Source organism: Battus philenor, unplaced genomic scaffold (genome assembly GCF_028537555.1).
Source record: "Battus philenor isolate CCGP_79_NKW_IND1 unplaced genomic scaffold, ilBatPhil1.0.hap1 SCAF_21, whole genome shotgun sequence".
Taxonomy (NCBI): Eukaryota; Metazoa; Arthropoda; class Insecta; order Lepidoptera; family Papilionidae; genus Battus; species Battus philenor.
This window is the reverse complement of record NW_027181684.1, coordinates 3,968,598-3,992,959: the sequence shown is the minus strand read 5'-3', so window position 1 is coordinate 3,992,959 and position 24,362 is coordinate 3,968,598. Positions and strand designations below refer to the sequence as shown.

The 24,362-nt window shown below is 33.7% G+C and overlaps 1 protein-coding gene across 1 annotated transcript in view; it reads right to left on the bottom strand.

Moving 5' to 3' along the window:
* svp (COUP transcription factor 2) overlaps nt 1–14,823 on the bottom strand; it is a 103,021-nt gene extending 88,198 nt beyond the window's left edge. The window contains exon 1 of the mRNA XM_068766290.1: nt 14,722–14,823. Coding sequence (XP_068622391.1) covers nt 14,722–14,740 — 19 coding nt within the window. The 5' untranslated portion in view covers nt 14,741–14,823. The remainder of the gene's footprint in view (nt 1–14,721) is intronic.
* Between the last annotated feature and the right edge of the window lie 9,539 nt (nt 14,824–24,362).

Below are 24,362 nucleotides of genomic sequence, written 5' to 3'. Positions count from 1 at the left end.
AGTGGGTTTCTTCGGACTGAAACGATGACATAGACTCTAGCAATCTGTATCTTTATGGAGCGTCTACTTGTGTGACCTTTAAACATAAAAGCTTTCTCATTCCCAATACGGTGTAAACTACCAACTAGAACTTAGTGTAAATAGATATGTCATTTCAAACAAGATTAAAAATGCTATATTCCGAATTGAAGGAAATATAATTAATGCTGTCACTGAGGTGATAAAAAGTCTCATTTTTCTATCGTTAAATAACATCCGATACTTTCTAGTAATAAAAAGCTATGCTACAGTTAAAAATAGTAAGGCGGGTCTTCGTGAGTGGCGTAGATGTAACAGGTGAACAATTCCGTTGCTAATAAAATATAGCTCCTTAAAAATCGATATAGGTATAAAAACACAACGATTTCTATGAAAATTACTAAAACATCATCTAAAACGACTTCTAATGAACGTTTCAATGGACCGTCAACAGCTTCGAACAGTAAATTAACGTTCGTAGCTGGGTGTTCCGTCGGAATCGTTTTTTGTCTCATTATGCGTTAATAAATTTCGATGTTTATTAGTTTTAACGCGATTTTCGATCGGTTTTCGATCCAGAAATGTGTTTAATGGACATTCAAGAAGGCGTTCTCGCTAAACGCGTTGTAAATTTTTGAAATACCCGTTAAAGCTTAATCGTGGGTAGCCGAGGTGAAACTACATGCGGCCGCGGATACAATGTTATAGGAAGGCGCGGGACAGAGTGCAGGACCGACCCAACAGGTTTGGTAGGACTACTAACGTAGTAACCAACATGCATAAGCGTGCATTACTCTGCCGGCTATGCGAGCTTACGCCGGCCTGTGAGAAAATTTCACTTGTTAGAAATTCCGACAAATATACCACATTCTACATAAATAGAATTTATATATTTCAACTATTATAGATATTTAAAAATAGAAAACATTTCAAATGTAGAGTAGGATTTATTATATATTCTCCTTTTTATTCGATCATGTTAGATCTATTATAAATAGATTAATTCATAAACTAAATGTGACTTTTAAGATTTATGCGAGAATTAAAATTATTATTAAATAGCGCAATTGTAAATTTAATTGGATCTCATTTTAGAAATAAATTCACTTGTTTAGTTTTACTTCGGTTTTTTTTATCTTCTTTTAGTATTTACGGACATTATGACCACAGCGTTCATTAATCTATTCTGGTTTGGGAATTTACCGAGAGCAGAAGTATTTTGCAAAATGGCGACATAATTGTAGATATTTAACCATTACATGGTCTGGATTAAGAACAGAAATAGCTAATGAAATTACTGTATTAATGAGAAATTACATTTTGTTTCGTAGTGACTGCTTAGTATAATGCAGAATTTTGTATTACAAAACCCTGTACAACTATTAAAAACCAGTATCTTAAGTTCGCCAAAACAGTAAGCATTTGCAAACAAGAAAATTATAAAGTCCCTTTAATTTCGTCGTTTCAGCCCATAGACGCCCACTGCAAGCCTTCTCCTAATATTTTTATGGAGGAATATACCATAATCGCCACTGTGCAACGTAGAGGACACTGCTGCCCATCCATCCTTTCGAAACTTTTTTGTGAGTAGTGGCGATCCTACATAATTAACATACAAAGTGTTAATTGTTTAACACTGTAACCCGGGAATCGAATCCGCAACCTTACAATCGCAAGTCTCAGTGCTCTACCGCTGGGGTACTGTCCTTGTCCATTTTATAAATAATTTTGATAAAAAATTCTCATTCAAGTAGACTTTCTAGCTTTGATTTGGAAGTGTAAATAAATACAAGTGAACAAGGATGAAATAAATGTTTAGAGATAGTTTAATGGTTAAGGATCACTTGATTGCGGGTTATGGATTCGAACTCAGATAGTACAAGTAATGTGACTTTAAACAGCTGTCTTAATCACTGACACAAAATATCCTGTGATACAAAGGTAGGTTTGAAGAAACTTTAAAATAAATGTGACGTCATCAACTAATGCTATCATCTGTGTTAAGGCTTGCGTTTCTTGCGTAATGGAAGTCTTAAAATACTCGTAGGAAGCTAAAGCGATTTGAATAATCAAATATAAAGTCAACAGCGGGCATATAATTACCAATATTTATACGATTCTAACGAAGACATAATTTAGAGCTGCACTCAAATGGTAATCTTCATAAAACTTAAACGAATTTAGCGAACCAATTAGAATCCGAAAGAAAAAAAATCATCGATGTCACATTAATTTACATTAATTATAACATAATTTTAATTCCATTTAGTGCTTTCGTAAATTAGTTTTATAAACGACGTATTAAATAACAAGATAAATTTGTGAATCGCTGATCAACTTAGAAATGAACGGTGAAATTGAGACGTTACGAGCATTATTTCGGCGTTAATTTATGTTGCATTTTTATTATTCTAATGCTTTAAGTATTCATGGATTATTTCACATACTGCTAGTATATCTTCCATAGAAGTAAAACATATTTTTAACTGTTAATTTCGTGGTCTACCAGGACTGTCCTAACCATTACCATTTATTCTGAAAAGCACTTAAAATTTCTAGAACATCACAAATCAATCGCAATGTAATGCGTTAAAAATATTATTTTTATTTCAATAACACATAACAGTATAATAACGAAAGAAATGCAACGTAATAGTGTTTCTTTGATGCCTTCTTTTTCTTTTTCTTTTGTGCCTCGGCAAGGCCTATGGCCTTCCACAAATATCGCTCCGATGACCGATCCTGCGCTGCCGGCATGCAACGACTTTCCATGAACTTTACTGTGTCTTCCGTCCATCTATTGGGGGTTTAACCCACGCCTATCTACCGGCTCGTGGTCACCACTCCAGAGCCTTTCGGCTTCAACGACCATCGGCTGATATAGCACCATGAGTGATATTCCCCGCCCACTGCCAGTTCAGACTAGTATTCGAGTAAATCTAAGTAATCACTATATCTGTTATATTGTGACCATAAGGCAGGTTTATTGGTAGGACTTTTCTGAATAATCTTTGAGCTATAGCAACTGTTTATGCTGCAGTAAGCCAATAATGCAGTTTTATGATCGATCTATAGCCATTAGACGTTTATAGCTAGACATTGGCCGGTTGGAAGTGTTCTGCAGAGCCATTTCGACGAACTGAACATAGTATTCCTCTTGGTAGGTGGATATCCTATGCTCCTGTCACGGCATGGTCTACACTCCAGAACCTTAAAGTTTATTTACCTCTTGGCATTTAGCTGTAACCTATTTATAATAATTAAATTCAAAAGCTCCACGAAGAGCCTTTTTTTGGGCTAGTTAATACATATTTAACTCCTAGTGATCTAAGTGATCTAAGAGCCCAATAGGCTTATCTATTGGGCTCTTAGATCACTTAGGTAGAGGTTCCATGGAATGGACGAAAAGGCTCCCAAAACTTCAGCCTGGGTACTCTGAGCTTGAGTGAAATTATTCCCTAGTACAGGTATTAAGGCCACTTTAGTCTTCAATACGTTTTATTTCAATTTATAATTGATTGGTCGAATTGAAAATGGAAGACGGATTTGAATTCGGAAACTAACAGTGAGAGAGTCGTTACTATAGTTGTCGAGTTAATCGTTATTGTAAATAGCCTTTGTAATACTAAATATGTTGATCACTGGCTTCTATTTTATCACCAACGGAGAAGGAAGAAATACATGGTTTATGGCGAATTCGCGTTTAATGAAAAATGAAAGGTAACAAAAGTCACAATATGGTGATGAATAAACGTATTACTAATAGCCTGGTTAAATTAGTCATCATCATCACTATTGGCCACCTCCGAAGATCTCACCGATGACCGGTCAGCGAATTCCCGAGCTTAACTAGTTTTAAAGGTAGACGTATTAAGTTTACGTTTAAATAGAATAATTTTCTAGATCAATATAGATATAAGCAAGCCGGTGCTAGCGCGAATGAACGCTGGAGATGGTATTTAATACAGCAATATTTCTCGGAACAGCATCACACGTCGTAAACGAATTAGAACCGGTGAGGTAATGCGGTCCGCGCCGATAAATCACGGCCATAGTTCGTTAGGCGCGCTGAGAGCACCGCGGGGTACCGGCTTCGATTCCCGCCTCGCCAAGTGGAACGCCGATCCAACTAACCCCCTGTAGGTGGATATTTTGACGTGCTATATACTACGCCGTGTTTGAATGATGGATCCATCGGAATTTATCTTCGCTCACCTTGATTGTACAGATTCGCTGCTTTCTCTCAAGCTTTATTCAATTGTAAGCGCAGTTCTAAATTCAAATGCTGCATAAAAATAGTATGTTATGTATTTATTACCATTTATGTAATAATACCATAGATTATAAATAATGTTTTTATGGCATTCCATGATGTCTTACAGACAGCCTATGAGAAATAGGATCTAATTTAAGGATGTAGAATAATATTAAAAAAGAAATATAATACGTAAAATATATTTATTTACCTGTAATAGTAACTACTAATGTAAAATATTAAATAATAAATGTATTGTATGATGAAATACATAATAGTGCACATAAACTAATTTAAACAAAACAAAAAAACATATTAAAAAGAAAATCCAAAAGTATTTAATATTTCTAAATATACAATTCTAGGAAGTACAGTTCACTGTATTTCATTTTTAAATATAATAATTAACAGTAAAATTTTTGGTTAAATTTAATTATAAAAATATTATTCATTAATTATAATTTTTTCAATTGATTATTTCTTAAATGGAAACTTTCACACCAAATATTATTTTTAAGCTATAAATAAATTATTTAAAATTAATTTTAATGAAATGCTTGTAATATTATTCTCCTTATAAATATTACATAAAAAGTTATAACGATTTATGCAATCTTGCATTAAATCAGTTAAAAAGTTATTTTTTTTTATTTAGTTATGAGTCAATATATCGCGGATCGTTAAAAGCTATGCCGGCTGCTGTTATTTATGCTAATTTAGACAAATAATATGCTAACACTTTAATTTAATAAACAGATGAAATGATATCTTCGATTTTATATGATAGTTATTTATAGACGGAATTCCGCATGCCGAAGTGTGAAATTCTCAACCAATTGGTTTAATGGGTTTTTGGCGGGTTTTGCATTTGTATATATAAACTTTTTTTTTAAAGTAAATTATCGATATTTATTTTCTGCCAGTGCTAAAAATGCAACGAGATATATTTAAAAAAAGTTTCTATTCACATAAGAATAATTATAATTTATTTGATCAATATCTACATTCGTTTTTTTATTTGAAATGAATTTTAATTTACTAAATATAAAATATATATTTTATTATTAACAACGAATGTTTTTTTTGTAATATTCTCTTTTTAGTGTTGGTGTTTGTTTTTAGATTGTTTTGTATATGTAATTATGTGTTTGACATTGTTGTGTAATAAATGTTATGCTATCCAATTGAGAATTTGTATAAAATAGCATAAAAATTTTTAATTAATCCTTTGGTATAGATGCAACTGGGTAATTTCACAGGTGTCTTTATTATAATTGAACATACATTTTTTTTATTTTTTTTTCTTTACTTTAACTTTATGGTTAATTGGAAATTTATTTAAAATTACGAATAAAATATCAATGAATCGTTTGACGTAGATGAAACTGCGTAATTTCGCTGATACGTTTATTATTATTGAACACTGTTTATTTTTTTTTTAAATATCATTGACTAATATTAGAGTAGAGATTTAATTGGAAATATAAATAAAATTACATAAAATCTTAAATAATTTAGAAGTATGTGTCGCAATAATTAATTAACGTAATTTGTTGATTCAGTAGTTAATGTTTTCGTTAATCCCGTCCGCGGGATGAAGGTGTCTGTCAAAATTCAAAAAGTTAATTAAGGGATATTTTTTTGAGACGGCCGTTGGGCCCGGGTCCAACACGATACATCATTCCACAGAATATAAATCACTGGTTGATTGATAGCGCTGGATATCTCACGGTCGTTCGCCACTTCCTTTTTTTTTAATCCGATATGATTTTTACACTTTGGTTCGTTTTGTGACGCTTCTCTATGCTTAATGTGTTAAGATCTTTGTATCATTGTTTGTGATATTTATATATTATCTGTGATAAAAAATATTTAATTTTATCTACATAGTGATATGGTTATAGCAGTAAAAGCAGTGAATGTATAGCACATTTGTTGGCAAAAATCTTTAAAGGTATAACTCTTATTTCCAAACAATATGTATAAAGTAATCATTGTGAAATATTTCTTTTTTACTTGAATACGGTAAGCCAGTAACTTCTGGCAGCATAAAGTCTGCAGAAACATACAGCAAATAATAATTAATTATAATATATGTATTAATGCAATACGAGGAAGTGGTAATGCTGTTGCATTTGAAAAAAAAACTTGTGAAAGGTTCGAACAATTTGAAAATTAATAATAATTCATGTTTTCGACAGGGCGCTAAAATGGTTCTCGTGAAGAAGAAAAAAAATTAAAATTTAAAACTTCACTTTCCATTTCATTAAACACAGAATAAGTTAAAACACCTATTCATTGATGTCAAACATTTGACGTCATAAAATAAAGATGATGTTTTAGTACTGTTTTTCATTAAAAATTGTGACTGTATTCTTGTAGTGTACAAAAGGGTAAACTTAAATTTGGAAGTAAATATGTTTTGTTTTTGTTCTTTTTATTTGGCTTGCAACTGGCCAATAAATTTTCACGGATCGAATTTGCCAGGGCAACTGATGGCGTTATAAAAATGTATTTTTTTCTATGCACAAAATATGTCATAGGTTACATATTTAATTAAAGTATTTATATTAAACATTAGAACCGCATAGCCGATATCAAAGAAATCTAATACATCCCTTTGTATCGCTGCTAATGGTTCTAGAGTAAAACTATCAAGTTTCTAACAGCTATTGACCCGTCCATATTTGTACATTACCTGCACTCTACGCACCTTTAGACTTTTGTACTCTTCCCCCCAATTCTCATGCAAATGTGACGGACAAAACGTGCGGAAATATAATTAGCACGGAGCGTTTTGTCGGAACTTGGTCAACCGGTCGTCTTGTTGTCTATTTTTTAATTAATGTTTTCACTATTTGGCGAAGTTTGACCAACGTCCGAGGGGTGAGTGGGTAAACCTTTTTCGCTGCACGTATCGTGGGAACGCGAGACAAGCGATGGTATCTTTACGATGGACGCAAACGGGTCGGTTTTCCTCGAATATGCACCATTAAGCTCGGAGGCCTGTAGACATGTCACAGTTATTATGATCACTAGAAACGATAATATCACGGCCCGTGAAGACAAAGTGGGCAGCCGTACACGGAGATATTCTCGACTGTGTTCACCGCCGATTGTCGACTTGATTATGACGCCGGATTAGTACCCGAATTATCTGGAGTTCGTTGACCTCGCCCTCAGAGTCAGCTTCTCTTTAAATTTCCAACTATACATATAAACTTACAAATCTATATATTGTGACCGCATTGTAAAATAGCTTGATTTGCTAAAAAATAATTATCTTTAAGTAAACACACAGAACAGTTTTTATTTTATATACGGGCAACTCAAGACCGGTTTTTGTGGCGGCTTTTGCGGAAGGCGATCTAGATATACGACCATAATCTTACCGACAAATATTACACAAAGTATTAGAAAATTTGTGAAATAAAATATTGATGAAATCGACAAGTTCTCAAGTTATGTGATCGAGAGAAACAAAGATTATTTCCTATTAATGTGTATATATGTGCATTTACAATTTATTTATATAGTATTTTGATTCTGAACAATAATAAGTTGGCAAGGAAATTTGAATATAAATTCTCGTCAACTTGTTTGTGCTTAAGATCGTAGTGTTGCTGACCACAGGCAACGTTTGCGATTGCATGCAATTTTACGTTGCATTTCTCACGGTGTTACAATGTTAGACAACTGGACGCCGCCGACCAAATACACCCCAAGGCGTACGGTCAGTCGGTCAACAATGCCTCCACCTGGCTCAAGACGCAAATTGACACCCTTCTCGAAAACGCAACGCCGATTCCTTTGACGGGCCCATTGTCCGACATAGGCGTGCGATGGGCATTGGCATTGTCGGAAATAATAAGCGAAGCAAACATTGCCGTAATTTGCGCCCTTGGGAACCATTCAAAGCGGATGACGCTTATGACAGCTCTTGCGGGATTTACATGGGATATGCTTATGCATGGTTTACGCTATTAGAAAATTCCTATTCACAGACAAACTAAGGAATATTAAAGGGTACGACATCATATCGATTTATTCTCAAATTCGAAATTCAATTCCGATAATAATGACGTAACCATTTAATTTAAAAATAATAAATGCATAATTTAACCAGATACCTTAAAATACTTATATGGTAGAGATTTCCGAAGTACCGACTCATCACGATCTCTCTGGGACCATAAACTTTAGAGACTTGAAATTTTGATAAAAATATTCCTTATGTTAAGTAAAGATCAGCTAAGATCGTATTTTATACAAATTCCACTCATAAAGATTTAGGAGAGGAGTTTTGTTTGTAGCTGAGAGCAGAGTGGATTCTTCCTTAAAGCTTTTTGGCTTCTCATTGAAGTGCTGTTTTATTACTGCTCCTGCACAGGTGTCTCATGAAGCATGGAAATCGTTCTGATTTTACTTGAAAAAATTCACAGCAGCACACAACGCTATAAAGAGGTTGAAGGGGCGTTGCAAAGAGGGCGGGGGATAGCTAGTTATAAATATGTAACAGCTAGTCATGTTTACTAAATTACATAAAAGAAATGAAAGCTTTTTTAGCCGCATAAAATATATATTCCGTGCAAATTAACTGCTAGCTGTGATAATAAACAAGGAATCTTCATAATTGACCAGTCCGGTACGAGGTTATTAAGATATAGCAAACAAAGAGTCCTGATTGATGTTCGCAGAACAAAGCCGATAGCGGCCATTGTTCACGGTGACTATCAAATACACTGCGCATATTTTTATTCGTCTATTCAATAAACTGGTTACGAATAGTGTTAAATTAATCAATCCTTACCCATTGCTTGTTATGCGATTACGTGAAAGATTTTTTTAGCACTTTAAACTCAATGGATAACGGGCACATTAATATCGTTAACTTAATTTACACATTGGAATTACTGTGATAAAGTTCAAATTTGCTAGTAAATTTTATAATACGGAATAACAATAAGTTTGTATATTACGACGTACATTGCTATTCTTTGCGATTTTGTTGGTCATTGGAAAATGCTGTTTGCTCTTTATCATTTAGGATTAGGCTTTATGAAATGATGAAGTCCACTATTGGAGCTAGAACTCCTGTAGATTTTCAATAATATAGGAAATATTCTCCGTTCAGTGTCTTTCAAAGACCTTGACGAGGTTGTCTGTCCGGATCTTTCGTATATTCAGTTGTTATTTACATTAATAATTTCATTTAATTATTAATACACACCCTATACAAAGTATATAGTATAACTTAATCTCTAAAGCAGCTACTGACAACCGACAACAATCAGTTAAACATTTGACCGGTGCGTTGATTTTATTTGTTTTCACATATTTTCACGGCAAATTTCGATAGTTCCAGTAAAAGAGTAAAGTTTACTAGTGAACAAGGTATGTAGCGCGAAGTCTAACAAATGGTGTTTCTAAATTTCATCATCATTATCATTCTAGCCGTAAGCCGTCCACTGCTAGATATAGGCTTCCCCCAAAGCTTTCAATAACACTGGTTGAAAGTAGCATGCATCCAATGTTTTCCAACAATCTTATCAAAGTTATCTGCCCTTGTGGGAGGAGGTCCTCTTCTGCTTTTGCTGATCTGTAGTCACTACCTCAGAAACTTTAAGCCCCAACCATGCGCGTTGGGTGGCCTGCTCATTGCCTCTTCAACTTGCCTTTTCGCTGAGCTGTGTCGGTTACATTCGTTTACTGATCTTCTCATTCCTAATTGGATTTCATTGCGAAATCACAAACAAGTTTTAAAATTTTATTCAAGTAATAAATTGAAACGGTACCACTCTACAGTAATTTTATTTCGCACTAAAATATTACGCAAGATCATTAACAATAGATATTATAAATCGTCTATTACGGTAGTGTACAAAACATATATCACTTATAATCCCGTTGACCATTAAAGGGTTTTAAAACTGACCACTATAATTGTTACCAGTAAAAGTGAAATAAAAAATGCACGTATCAGTTGCAGGCAACATCAATACGGAACCCTTAAAACATTTAACAGAACACATAACCTCTAAACAATAAGAGCACAGATAAAAAAGGTCCCGATCTCGTCACCGCGCGTTAAGACGATTAACGACAAAGGAGATTTAATATTTTTTTTTATAACTTTTTCTATTAACTGTTAATCTCGGAAGGTGTTGGGAGTTTGATACGTTTGCACCTTTCTTTTGTTTGTTGACAGCAAACAAATCGTTTGTTGTAGATGTTAGGATCGCGGGGTCGAGGTGTAATGGGGTGTTCAAGGGTTGAAACGAGAGCAACGGGTCCTTTCCGGCGGTTTCGACCGCTTTATCTATGCTTGGGTCATTGTCATAGTTCCGGTACACCGGTCAGTCGACAGCCGCAAGATCTTTTGTTTTGATTCGGTAGTTACATTAAAATTATCTTTAAATAGATATGTCTAGACATTTTCGTACATTTAAAGTATTACCACATAAGGTACTACTATACAATTTCTGGTTTAAGAAATCGTCTTTGTCAGACTTGTATATGCTATATACCTTCACTGCCGAAAGTAGAGATAAATGGAAAAAAATGAGGAAGACATTCATTCGATTTACCAAAATAGTCTAAAAAATAATGAACGAAGTAAAAATTTTATTATCTTTATTAAACATTCAATAGATACGATTATATATCTATATAGCCAATATATTACGTACTCATTTATTTAGGTTATATATTATACAGGCTGTTAAGCTACATTTGTAAAAGCTGAAAAGGGTTGCATAGATAATTTAATACGCTATCCAACATTTATCGGTGTCAGAAATAATAAACAACATAATGTTAATATAGTTAGAAAATGCATTTTCAAAATTTGCATTACAACATATTAAAGTTAATTATTTTTGTTTATTATTTGTTCTTACATTGTACAGCAAGATTGGCTTGTTGCATTCCTTTAGAAAAAATTAATTAATGTAACATATTCCAAAGCGATTACTTAATACAAGTTTTTGCAGGAACAGATAGTAAACATTAATTTATTTTGTAATGTTGTAATTCGAATTTTGAAAATGCTTTTGATTACTATAGTGATAACAGTAATTATTATTTTCGAAATCGTTGATTTGATACGTATACGGAATCGCACAATCGCCAATCGCCCTGTTTATTATATATGTGTTTTCATAATATATTAAAGTGAAACTTCATTCAGATAAAATTTCTTGACAGGTGTACAAAGTCAGAGATAATCGCGACTCACACCGCGCGTCAAATATGTTATGAACTTTTCAACCTTTACCCCGCAAGACCATATCCTTAATGGCGCGAGGGCTTTACGATGTCGGTTATCTTAATAATTTTGCACCCTGTTTTGAATGCGAGTTTTAACTTGATTTTTCATAATGCAATTTTGAATTACGCATTAGGTTTTTATCTTTGATAACTCGTAATATGTTTAGATTTATACAATTACACACACCCACAACCAGATAAGTTTGACAAAGTACTGGTTGTAGGGAAAGTAGACGACAAAAGACCAAGAGGGCGATCATCTATGCGCTGTCTGATCAACATCACCATGTCTGTCGTAAACCGTATATTGGTGGTCACAGCCCTCCTCCAGATAACAGGACCGGTTGGGAGCAGTCTACGATGCATTTTCCGGATCATGGTCTCCACTACAGAACCTAGCGGCAATTTGAGCTGATCAATTGAAGTGTATATACGTATGTATATATATATATATATATATATATATATATAACTGTTGCTCAAAGTGTATATTTGTGTAAATGTAAAATACGTTAACAATTTTAATTAAAAAATTGATACATCTAATATTATCTGTGCATTTATCTTAAAAGTTTAGACTATAAACACTGATTCTAATGTTGCCATGTTAAAATATTTTTATTATAATCATTCTAAATATATCTACAAGATTCCTATATAAATGTTACATACAAACTTTGCATTTTATAGAGGATGATTGTAAAACCATAGATAAAAACTAACAGAGCAACTTGCCAGTTTTATATCGCGCTATTAAACGCTATAGCTAATAAACGTGTAGGCATTAAGTTGACATTCTATGAAGTTATTCGAGAGGCACAAAGACAGCGATTACTTAAAGTCGGAACCTTGGCATCGTTCTATTGGGACGCATTTGGGTAAGTTAAATCGTAAGTTACCCGCCTTTGATCATCAATTGATGGTTGTCGAAACTAAAAATTTGAACTCGTGAAGGCCATTTACTGAAGTAGAGACAGGTAAACTGAACTATTACCTATAGTGGAGAAAACAGAAACGATTTTCATACTAACATCTGAAACAATTATTTTCATGTTCTCTTTCTTAATATAAAAAAACAGATGTCAAGTAAATTATGTTATGTATTCTTTTTTATATTTTACACATAAGCAATTGTGTTTAAAAATTATATTTTAGTTACATACTCGACGTCTTTTCTAGTGACAAAGATGGTTTCTTCAAAGCAATATTGCGCTCATTTTGCGTCGGGAACATTCTGGATGTAATGTAATAATTCAGTTGTGTAGATTTTTAAGGGAAAATAAATTGTTCTTAATTACAGTATAAGATTAATATTAGAGTACACGATATGTGTCTATGTACCTCAATAATTTTTTTATTATTAGTATCTACATTAAAGTTTAATATTTCCTATATTTTTTTTGCTCACTTTATTGCTTGTTACAGTGTTTGTCTCTTAATCTATTTACTAACTTAAATCGTAAACTATTTAAAACTACGTTGAAGTCAATTAATTATCATTATTATTTTTTTAAATCATTTGTGTGTTATTTGTTTTTAATATAAGGTTCGTACGACCACTTCCTCATCCCTACTCCTTATTGTCATCTTCATTACTTCTATCTTTTGTCTTTGCTCTCCTCGTAGAAGATCTGTGTACCTAATAAATAATTAAAAAATGGAGCACAAAACATTGACAACAAATTACTTCTTGTATATTAAGTGTAACTGGCAGGAATAATTTACAGTTTCACCGTCAATTTGTTTCATTTCGATTCGAATCTCGAACTCAGCTAGTTGACTGCTAACCACGGCTCGCTTAAGCACGCCGGCTAATACGAGCGGCCATCAATATCATTAATCAAATCTGTCTTTAAAACAATAACCGTCCATATTAATTCCTCGGTAATAATAACCTATTACGGCACATAACCGATCGTCAAACAGTTATTTAGAGTATGGCCTTGGGCGGGTGTCCAACTAATGACTCGGCAAGATTAATGAATTCACTAATTACGTACGCGACAACTGGCGGCTTGAAAACGGTTTTTGTGCCGAATGCCGCAAGTTTAATGCGTAATTGAGATTACAAGGATACCGGCGACACGCGGATCGAGAATCGCAGATTTATAAGTCCAGAGGTACTTGTTATGGATAACTGAAGACATGGTTTAACGCATCCAATTAATTTTATCGAATTTAAATTTAAGGAGGCCTTCCACTGCAAGACAGAACACACGCTATAAGCCTTTATCTAACAACGTCCATAAAAAATCAATCATTACAATTTAATCGGATTGAATACGAATTATGCCAATTCCCAGAGCTTAGTAAGTAAAGAGGTATACCCTTCGTATCCGTAGCGTAATGTTATGTCTAAAATAGATGTAATAGATGCTACACAATCATAAAGAATCAATTAATATTAACAAATCAACACATCTTCAAAATGCGTAAAGTTAATACCGTTCTTTAATTCCCATGTTAGTATCCACTTAGGATAGTTTGAAGTAATGTACGACGTAGTAATGTATGTACGAGTACTAAACTCTAGAAAAGGCCCAATTTGATATAAAATAGAATCAAATTAAGCTGATTTTAGTAGAACCTTCAATAAATACAGACGTCTATTTTGCGATAACCAACACAATATCCTTAGTACAATAGTAAAGTATTTAATTAGCTCTATCTCTGAAAATACGTTTGAGGGCATATAATCAATGCACAAATTGCGAATTACAAATAAGATTGTATCAGCAGGAATCGAACCCGCGTTCTATGATGCAAGTCTTTTAAAGATGAGCTACCCTCGCTCATTTACAATACTATTTCGATGAAATCGAGTCTTATACATACAAAGTGTGATTGTATTAAGTAAAGATATGATTAAACATTCAAAGTGTTAGGCTTAGCGAGAAATAAAATTAAAAGTAACTTGATTTTTAAGTAAATACCGCGCAGAAGTGTATAAGTGTCATAAAATAAAACTTAGCTTACATAGTACTTACAGAGTCAAGTTTAGTACCGGCGAACAAAAAGAAAACTTTAATAACATAACATTCAAATGTCTCAATATAGGCATGACAGTTAGTCTAAGACAGTAGTTATAATAAATACATTTTTATTCTGTGGTTAGTAAAATTTTCTTTGTAATGGTTTCGATATTCAAAAATCGAATTTAAACATTTCAATCAACTCACCTTCTCTCCTCATGCCCATTTTGAGACATTTTCTTAATCTGCAGTACTGGCATTGATTTCTATGATGCTGATCAATCGGGCAGTTTCTATTACCACGACAGGAGTATGTCAGGTTTCTTCTCACTGATCTCTTGAAAAACGATTTGCAACCTGTAAATAAATATCGATCTTTGAATCGTGTTGAAACGACAATTTTTGATATGAAGAAAGTACAGAAAATCACTAAAGTTAATAACTGAATAAAAATTCAAATTGAATTTTGAAACGAAATGATTAAAGTCATTCAATAATTGAAAGTATGTAACGTGGTTAAATTTTTTTAAACATTATTGTGTATATTAAACTTGTAATTCAAAATGTCCGACAATAATGGCGTTAGACTTACACGCCATGTCAACTAAGGTTGTTATTAGTATATTACTATATATTTAATTATATTACCATAATCCAATATATCATTGATCGCTCTATACTTAATTAGACGATTTGTATGGAAAAATCATAACGAATCGATTCTATAAAACATTTAAAATACACCTTATCGATTTTAAAAATGGTTATGTTATCTCATGAATATCTTATACGTAAATATTAGAATAAGAAACAATTTGAATTAACACAGATTTTGGGCGTTGTGTCGTTGTATTTTTTACGAATATCTATCAAGTAATGTGTAAATAAGGTTTAAAATATAAATCTGGTTAGGTTAGAAATAATGGCGGGAGAATACGTTTTGGCGGTAAAAAATGTCGGTAGTCATTTTCGTGTAAATAGAGTGTCAATGCGAATTATTAGTGTTAGTTTTAACAGATTTTTCGTTATTTATTATAGAATGCTTTTCCTATATTTATATTTACATAATTTATTAGGGACAATTATGAATAAAAATATATATATCGTCTTAACATTTGATTGGTGGTACAAACGACGACTGTTCATATATAAGGATTATGATTATAATATTCAAATATTTATTAGAAAGCGCTTAGATGGTATATTTAAAGTGGCGTGTTCACACTTGCGTGTTCTTACGCCATTAGTTTGTTGTCTTAATACACATTGTAATGACTTGGTTAAGAATAAATCTCATAATATGATATATCGAATGGCTCGTTTTATTTAAAGTAATTATGATGAACGTGCTTTACATGCGTTTCCTTTATGTCTTGTTTTATTCGTGTTAATATTTAATTTTATGATAGAACAAAAATGTCCGACATAACCTCAAAATTTTACGAGTAATTTTATTGTTGTTATAAACTTGTTTATAATGCCGACAAAGTAAGAGCTATGACCACTCATTCTAGTGGACCGTTCGTAAATAATAGAATAAAAATGTTTTTATTTATCGCAGAATGTCGAGGTTTTTATGTTAAGTAGACAATTCTAATGTTTTTACTCTGAGTCTAGGATTGTGTGATAATCTCGACTCGTGTTGGTACTTCACATATACGGTGAAGTAGACGATATTTATTATTTTGCTTCTATTACAATTTATCTCAAGGCGGTCTTAACGTCTTACAGAAATTCTCTACCAGTCTATCACAAAACAGTCGTTCAGGGATAATCAGTAGGCAAATGCGTTAATGTACTGGAAATATAATATAAAACATATAAAATACTATATATACATAACAAATAACCTATATAACTAATATATATATATATATTTAATACATAATCATCATTTCATGCATAGGATGTCGGAAGTGGTCTACATCCAGCGTCTTCCGAAGATGTTAACAAGATCCTTGTGGCTTTCGCTCAGGAAACTTAAGTCCTTAGCCACCTATTCGGCTTACTATATAGCCTGCCGACTGCCACTTATATATAGGCAGTGAAGAACGAGGTTGACAAGACGCGCACGAGATATTTAAGAACAGATGTATCTATCCTTCCAGTAGTTTACAATCCTGAGAAGGTGAATCAGTTGCGCGCACACTATAAGTCCGCATATTGAAGATCATTCAGCCGTACTTCTATATTAAAAACATATTATGATTTTAAAGCGACGGTTTCAGAAGCGAGGTTATAAGTATAAATAGGCTTTAATATACATAATTATAATAGAAATTTTACGATTATCGCTAACCATTACTTTTTAATTTTGTTTGCACATTTTATATTATTTTGCAATGCAAACGAACTTTAACTTCGCCACACAATACTACGGTATCGTAGCGTAAAATTATTAGCGATGCACCTCTAACACCATTTATGTATAAATCGGCTCCGTACAGATATCCGCATTCAGTTAAACAGGCACGAAACTGAAAATGCCTCGGCGCGGATTCCCGCCAACAATGCCGGCATATTTCCCCACTGCGGTGCATCTCACGATACCGTTAGCAGAAGCTCCGTGCGCGTCGTCGGAGATAAGATTAGGCCGCGGACACAACTAGCGGTTTCTCGGAGGTTTTTTAGCCGCGCGTTTTTTTAGACGCCACGATTTTTAGCTTCAGCATTTTTTTGCATAGTTAATTAAACCTTACCAGCATTAAGTATAACAATTGACAGCTTTTGAATTATAATAAATTCACCATAAACCATTAGATACGGCGTGGGAAGCTTAACTGATATGATGATGAAATTAAATTATAATAATTAATTTATTATGTAATTTAATTATTAATTATTCTAATACTTCATATTTATTATATTTGCTTATGTTAAAAATATGTTGAAAGATATTTAATTGTTTTTTTTTTAATGTTTAGCACAGATTAAAACGTAAAAGTGTATAGTATTATTTGAAATAAAATAATTTTTAATTTTTAATTCTCTAGTTTTCTGCTTTATTTTTTTCCTTTCTATACTTACGGTCATTTTTTTATCTATTTTTCGGAAACCGTTATCGAAATTGGTGACTTAATCATGTAAAATAAATATTAATAAACGATTATTCGTGTGAAATAATGAAAAGAAAAATAAAAGGGTAAGATCACGAATATATTTAATAAATCCATCATAAAAAACGCCGCGTCCGCTACCCCTGTGCGTGTTCTAGCGAAAGCACGCTGCCTCCCAATTACCACTATCGTTGGGAATATCAACTCTTGCAAATTGTATTCCGCGCGAGATGATAACGGGTGCATTGACATCGCCTTCGAGATTTGACTCGAAACACGGAACAATGGTAGGGGATTAAAAAGATTATGTCGGAACCGCGAACGCCGGGGACTTTCTAAATACACATGAACATTGTAGAGATACGCTCAGCTTCGCGAGATGCAGGAACGAACGCTGAGGGAACGTTTTGCGCAGTTTAATGTTTATATGTACGGTCTACAGACAACTCAATGCAATTACATTTATACAAACATTCATATAAATAAATTACGAATATAAATATATCATAAAATATTCTTTGATATACATGTAAAAATAGCATATGCATATTTTAAATCAATCGTCTAAATAATCCATAGAAGTGTTGTCCTAAAATAATTTAGATGCGTAATTGATCATAATATAAAGATTTATTTGATTATTAATAAAACCACATCAGAATCATATATATTAAAATGGTTTCCGATTATTTAAAGTGTGTACAACATTAACTTTATTTATGATTCAAACAAAGCTAAAACTGAACTAATTCAACTTGTACACAGTAATTTCGATAGTGTGACAATTGCAACCGAAAAAGCTAAAAGCAGAGGTTCGTTTTGTTTAGGCAATTTTAAATAGAGATATTAAGCTCGTATTAAATGACAGTTCAAGTCTGTGTCAACTCTTAAGACTTTTTGCATTTAGCCATAGCGTCCCCCCAAATAACCATGGATTACAAAAGCCTTCACATCTCATGAAACTTCTATGTTTAAGCCCGCATTGTCTAGTCTCAAGAGAGCCAAAAATGGGAGGTTTTACACATTGAATTTACAATGAAAGAAAGCCATTTCAATTAACAGTCTAAGTGAAGATTCTCTCTTGGCTAGCTCCCGGTTACTACATGAAGCGTCTGTTTAAGATACATTATCTAAATATTCATACACTACATTATATATCAATATAATCAAATGTAATAGGAAAAAAATACGGTTTTTAAATACGATTTTTTCCAGACAACCGATTCAGATATTACAAAAGATGAGATAAAATTAATTTATTCTACATTCGAACTTTTAACAGAACTCTTATTGATTGACTTATTTTAAAAAATTTTATTTTTGACTCTACTCTGCTTCGCGTCATAAGAACGAGAAGAAGCAAGAAGAAATTCCTTATATCCCTCCATACTCTACTATAATTCGGTAATTTCGTAATCTCATAAAATTATGTATGTTAAAACCCGAGCCGAGGTTTTAGAGATAGCTCTCCAATTTAGTGACTATATAAAAGATCAAGTCGGGCTGGAAGAAGTTGTAAATATTTAATGGAATCAGGCGTTACCTCGCGGAAGTCCATCCTAAGTAAGAAAAGGACCAATATTTAGCCACTTCCGCACATGCAGTGGTAGTCGTGCAACGAAATGCACCGCCCGCTAGCCCGCTGATAAATGCGTATGCGGCAAACAATGCGAATCACACAACCGCCACCACCAAATTACTCAACACGTGTTTCACCCCTCCACGGGGCACCCCCAGGAGCCATGTTACACCGATTAGTACCAGACTCTGTGTTTGGTGCATTTCGTTGCACGACTACCACTGCATGTGCGGAAGTGGCTAAATATTGGTCCTTTTCTTACTGAAGTTGTAAATGCCTAGGGATTATGGTCAACGAAAAAAATAAAGGTTGCCAGCATGATGTGCATAGTGAAGCTGATTAGTTAAACATGGACTATTGGTCTGGTTGATAATGCACGGCAATTTGCATCGAGGCCGCTTGGACCGGCGACACCTGCAAAACTAACTTGATTACGCTCGGAGCCGTAATAATTGCCGGCACACTTAACTGTACTTTTTTTTCCTTGGCAGGACAACGCTTAATACCTATATACGACATAATCTGCATTTATTTATTCAATACTTGTCGTTCACTTGTTCAACTCGCAAACTTAATGAAAGCCTCCTCAACACTTTTTCGGGTGAAGTTTCGCAAAAATACTTTCTTAGCTGAACTCTACTTGGTATAATAAATATTTCTCCCAAATTTGAAATCTTTAATAAGTGTAGTTCTAGAAATATCGTGATGAGTTAGATCGTAGGTGAATATCTTTAATTACTAAAAAATGGGTCAATTATTAGATACATGAGAAATAAGCGTGTGTGTTTATTAATAATAATAAATATAAGAAAAATTATAGGTGTATATAAGGTTAACACTAGAATTAAAGATAACCTTATTATACCTTTCTCTATGCTTTATAAGATTAGTGATTATGTAATCAACTGTTTACAATTTTATAATAAACTGCCGTAAAATTTATCTGAAATGTCATAAAATAGATTTAAAAAAAATTATATGAAGCAAAAGTAGCGATTTATTTAGTGATTTTACAATTCGTCGCCAAAATAGGTGCAGAGCTATGATTATGCCTGGATTATGTAGTCGAGGTTCAGTAAGTAAATGAGAAAGATCAGCCCTTGGTGTACAACTAACTATAGATATCATCATCTGAGTGTGCTATTTGTGGGTAGGGTGTCTTGATATATGGAGCTGTATGCGTAAAGTTTGTATACATGCAATGACAGTTCTATGCGGCAAATATCGTAGTCATATAACCTGTGCCAAGGTTCTTGTGGACGCCTGTGGAACCTTCTTACTAAAGGAATCCTAAATAATCTGTGGCAATACCAATAGGACAACAGTGAACATCCAAGAGACAAATCTGTGATATCAAAAAATAAAGATATAGATTGGAAAATAAACATTGTATCTAGCCACCTAAGAGTAAAAAAGACGAGGAAAGAAAGGCGATGAAAGCAAGAAGGAATAAAAGAACAAAACTTGCAAGATATTGTGAAGGATAAACGGAAGGAATAAAAGAGTTGAGAAGTATGAAAGTGAGTGTCGAATAAGGACAAAACTCTAAAAAAATTATGTGTAAATAAAGTCCCTGTCCTAAACTAGATAGAGGGTACGAAGGGCTCCCAATAGCGAGGGCAATTGAAAAAAAAAGAACATCTAAGAGAAGAAAAGACTATGCGAGGTAGAACGCTCGAGAATGTTCGAGAACTTTCTTTTTTTATTTAAAAACATATAGTTTTTCTGATCTGCTACGTCAATGCATATTTATTTATTACGTCATTTTAGTTCTATCAGGCGAATAAAGAATAAAATTTAAGAATAAATTGAGATAGTCCTTAAATTTAACATTTAGCTATTAGTTCCAACAGCTCATTAATACAAGCGGTTAAAGTTAATCGCACCATTTACCGTTTAATTTTAACTAATAAAGCAATAAACAATAGGGGTCACGTACAACGAGTTGCTCGCAGCTCTGCAATTATTTTATGGCTCATTTCGTAACTGTAGTGATGCTTGTAGCAATTTATAAATAATCGAACATAGTTGTTAGATGGTATAAATATGTCTAGCATTGGGCACGTCTCCCATAGAGTAATGAAGAGAGCAATGTACGGGACTTCGCTGTGAGATCGAAACAGAAGAACCAAGGTCACCGATGTAACTCAAATAATTGTCAGTCTCAAGTGGCAGTGGGCGGGGCCAATTGTTCGTGCAAAAATGGCCTTTGGGACTAAGAGGAACTCGAGTTGTGACCAGGACTTAGACGCGGTATGATCAGGCCACAGGTTAGGTGAACTAACAACATAATCAATGTTGCGGGGAGTCGCAGGATGCGAGTAGTGCAAGACTCATAATATGGCCACCTATGGGGGTGGGCTATGCCTTGTAGTGGGCATCTATAAGCCGACATGGTGATGACGGCGCAGTTCCTATAACAGAATATTCGAACAAATGCCTGCCATCGATATTTTTCGCAGCTCTTATAGAGTCTCTAGAAACCATCTTAATAATTCACTGTATCCATAACAAATTTTTAAATATTATTGATTATTTTAAGCAAACAGCCTTGAAAAAAATTACGCACCGGAGAAAATATTTTCAAAATAAGACCTATTTTGGTGTCTTGAGTCCTATGCGAAGTGTTTCCTTTTACGTGCGATCACTTTTCTCTTCAATCCTTTTTTTTTTAATATTTGTTATAATTGATTTGGTTTGATTTTTCTGCAGTGTTACATCACCAATAAAATAATACATTACAGAGTTATTATTTATACAGTAGTTTTAAATGTAATTTTATTTTATATGTAACTTAATAAATATAATGGGGTATCTGAGACTATATCATAGTTTGACGGTGCATTGGCGAAATTGTGAATCTTGTTTATAAGGTTTTTTTAAGTAAAAAATTTAGCATATTTTACATCAACTGTAGGCCGACCATAATCGCTGTACCGTCAGTTAAGAAATCGCGTATACCTAACGCGCGGTACAGTAACGTTTTAGGAACCGTACATTGTAATTGATTAAAATTAGATTTTAATCAATTACATCATATTCAAAGGTAAAGTACATGAATTAAAAAAAGGTATTTACGTTATAAATGGAAATACGATATTATGATTCTTTTTCAAAATGTTATTATTTATTTTTTGGATAATCAACATTAAGATATATTTTAATAGTCTCATGATGCAACCTAAAAAAAGAGTTGTTAATTTTCCTATTATTTTTTCGTGAACTTTTTTCATACTGAATCAACACTGAAAATAACAGACTCAATCTCTTGGTACGGACGTACCGTACAGACGTACTTTCAGATACTCAATCTGTTTGTTGCAGCGGCCCCATGTTCTGTGTTCCTAACCGCCCTATGTTTCCATTCCACTAGGATATTTTTCTAAGAAGTTATAGTAGAGGGTAGTTTCTCGTAGAGAATTTCTTAGCATAGCCTTCTCCTTGGCTCGTTACCGTCTGTAAGCTTGCCAATGTTTCACTGCCATTAATAATCACTGGCAACACATTCTGGTCAAATACATATACAGATGGCAATCAGGTGAAATAGTAGTATGAAGCTTGAGCCGAGGCTCTCCTATTTACTCCTGCTCTTCGGTACTTTAGAACTAAACATATATGAATGTAGAAGTAAACATAGCAGATCCAGTAGCAGAAACAGTCCCACTGCACCTGCGACACTCCTCACAGGTCACTAGGTTATACACAACAAAGCCAAACGCTACTCATCATACCACAACACCCGTTTTGAGGGAGTCGCCCACTCCCTAACCGCGAGCAGCGTGGGCAAACCGAGGTTAGATCTGGGTCCCTCCTCGGCTCGCCTGTGGTCCACGCTGCCGCACCAAGCCGCATATACAATACCAATACAAACAACACACAGCTCTACTCGGGTAGAGTATTTTACTACGTGCGAACGTCTTCTTGCAAGTGGTACGCACGCGACCAGCTTTTTTTTATTTTTAAGTTCATAGACCCTTCCGCTCCGTGAACTTAACGATGAAGCTGTAAAAGCCCTGGGGTTACCAGCAACAACATCAACAAAGAAGAAAAAGATACAGTCCGGTACTAAAAAAACGCTGAGAGATTGAGAGAAGAGAAATGAAATCATCGTCTCGTCATTTTAAATCCGATATCAATTATGCTAGATATTAACGATGAAGAAAGTTCTATTAGTGAGGTCAAGAAGAAATTATTTCTAAATTTTGAGCGCCACAATCATCAGCGCACGAGGCGAATTAAAACCGTAAGAAATTAGTTTTGAAATTGAATTAGAGACGAATCGATCGCGGCCGGCGTCATTAACGATCTCATAATCAATCACCGGTTGGGGTTTGTGAGCTGAAATCATTAGCATCTCGCCTTAGGTCCCCGAGGACTTTGAACTTAGTTCCCGGCTTATAATTAAACCTTAAATAGTTACACGTATCTTATCTATATATTCTTATATCTAAATTAAACTTACACCTACTTTCAATAACCCTGTGTAAAGTGATTTATTTTTGAGCGACTTAAAATCCCTTTCCATCACCAGCAAGGGAGCTTTAAAATCTTTTTAAATATGTTTCGAATTTTGTATTACAATATTTACTGTATTTAACAACACTTAAGTTATATTTAAACCAAGAATTATACCGAAAAAAAAAATACCTGAGATTACTCGTCTTAGATCTAAGGCCGTTTATTCCCTTATATATATAACAAAAATTGGCTTTTATATTACAAAATCTTTATCCAATTGTCATTCAATAATCAATGGTATTATAATATAACAAATGAGCTTGTACTAGCGATAATATTTTAAATTGTTCCGTGACAGCCCTAAACGAATATTGTAATAGGGTTGTCACAATTCTTAAAAACCAGTTTAAGTTTTGTCAAGTGGACTAGGTCATGGTTCAATATGTTAAACGAGAATAAGTAGCCCTAAGGGTTGGAATAGGTTAATGCGTTAGCAGGTGCACATGGGTAGTTATTCTGTAAAAGAGATGATGCAAAGAAAGAGAACTGTCAATATTGTGATGACTCGATCAAAGGCGATACTCAATAAATTATAGTGTGCTACTAAAAAGGACTGACCATTCATAGCTAACTAACTGTTATCTTAATGTACTACTAAATACTAATTATCTTAACATCTGTATCTAAAAGACGGACGTAGGGAAGTTGCACACGTAAGATTAAGAGACATAGTAAAAAGTTACAAATACTGAAGA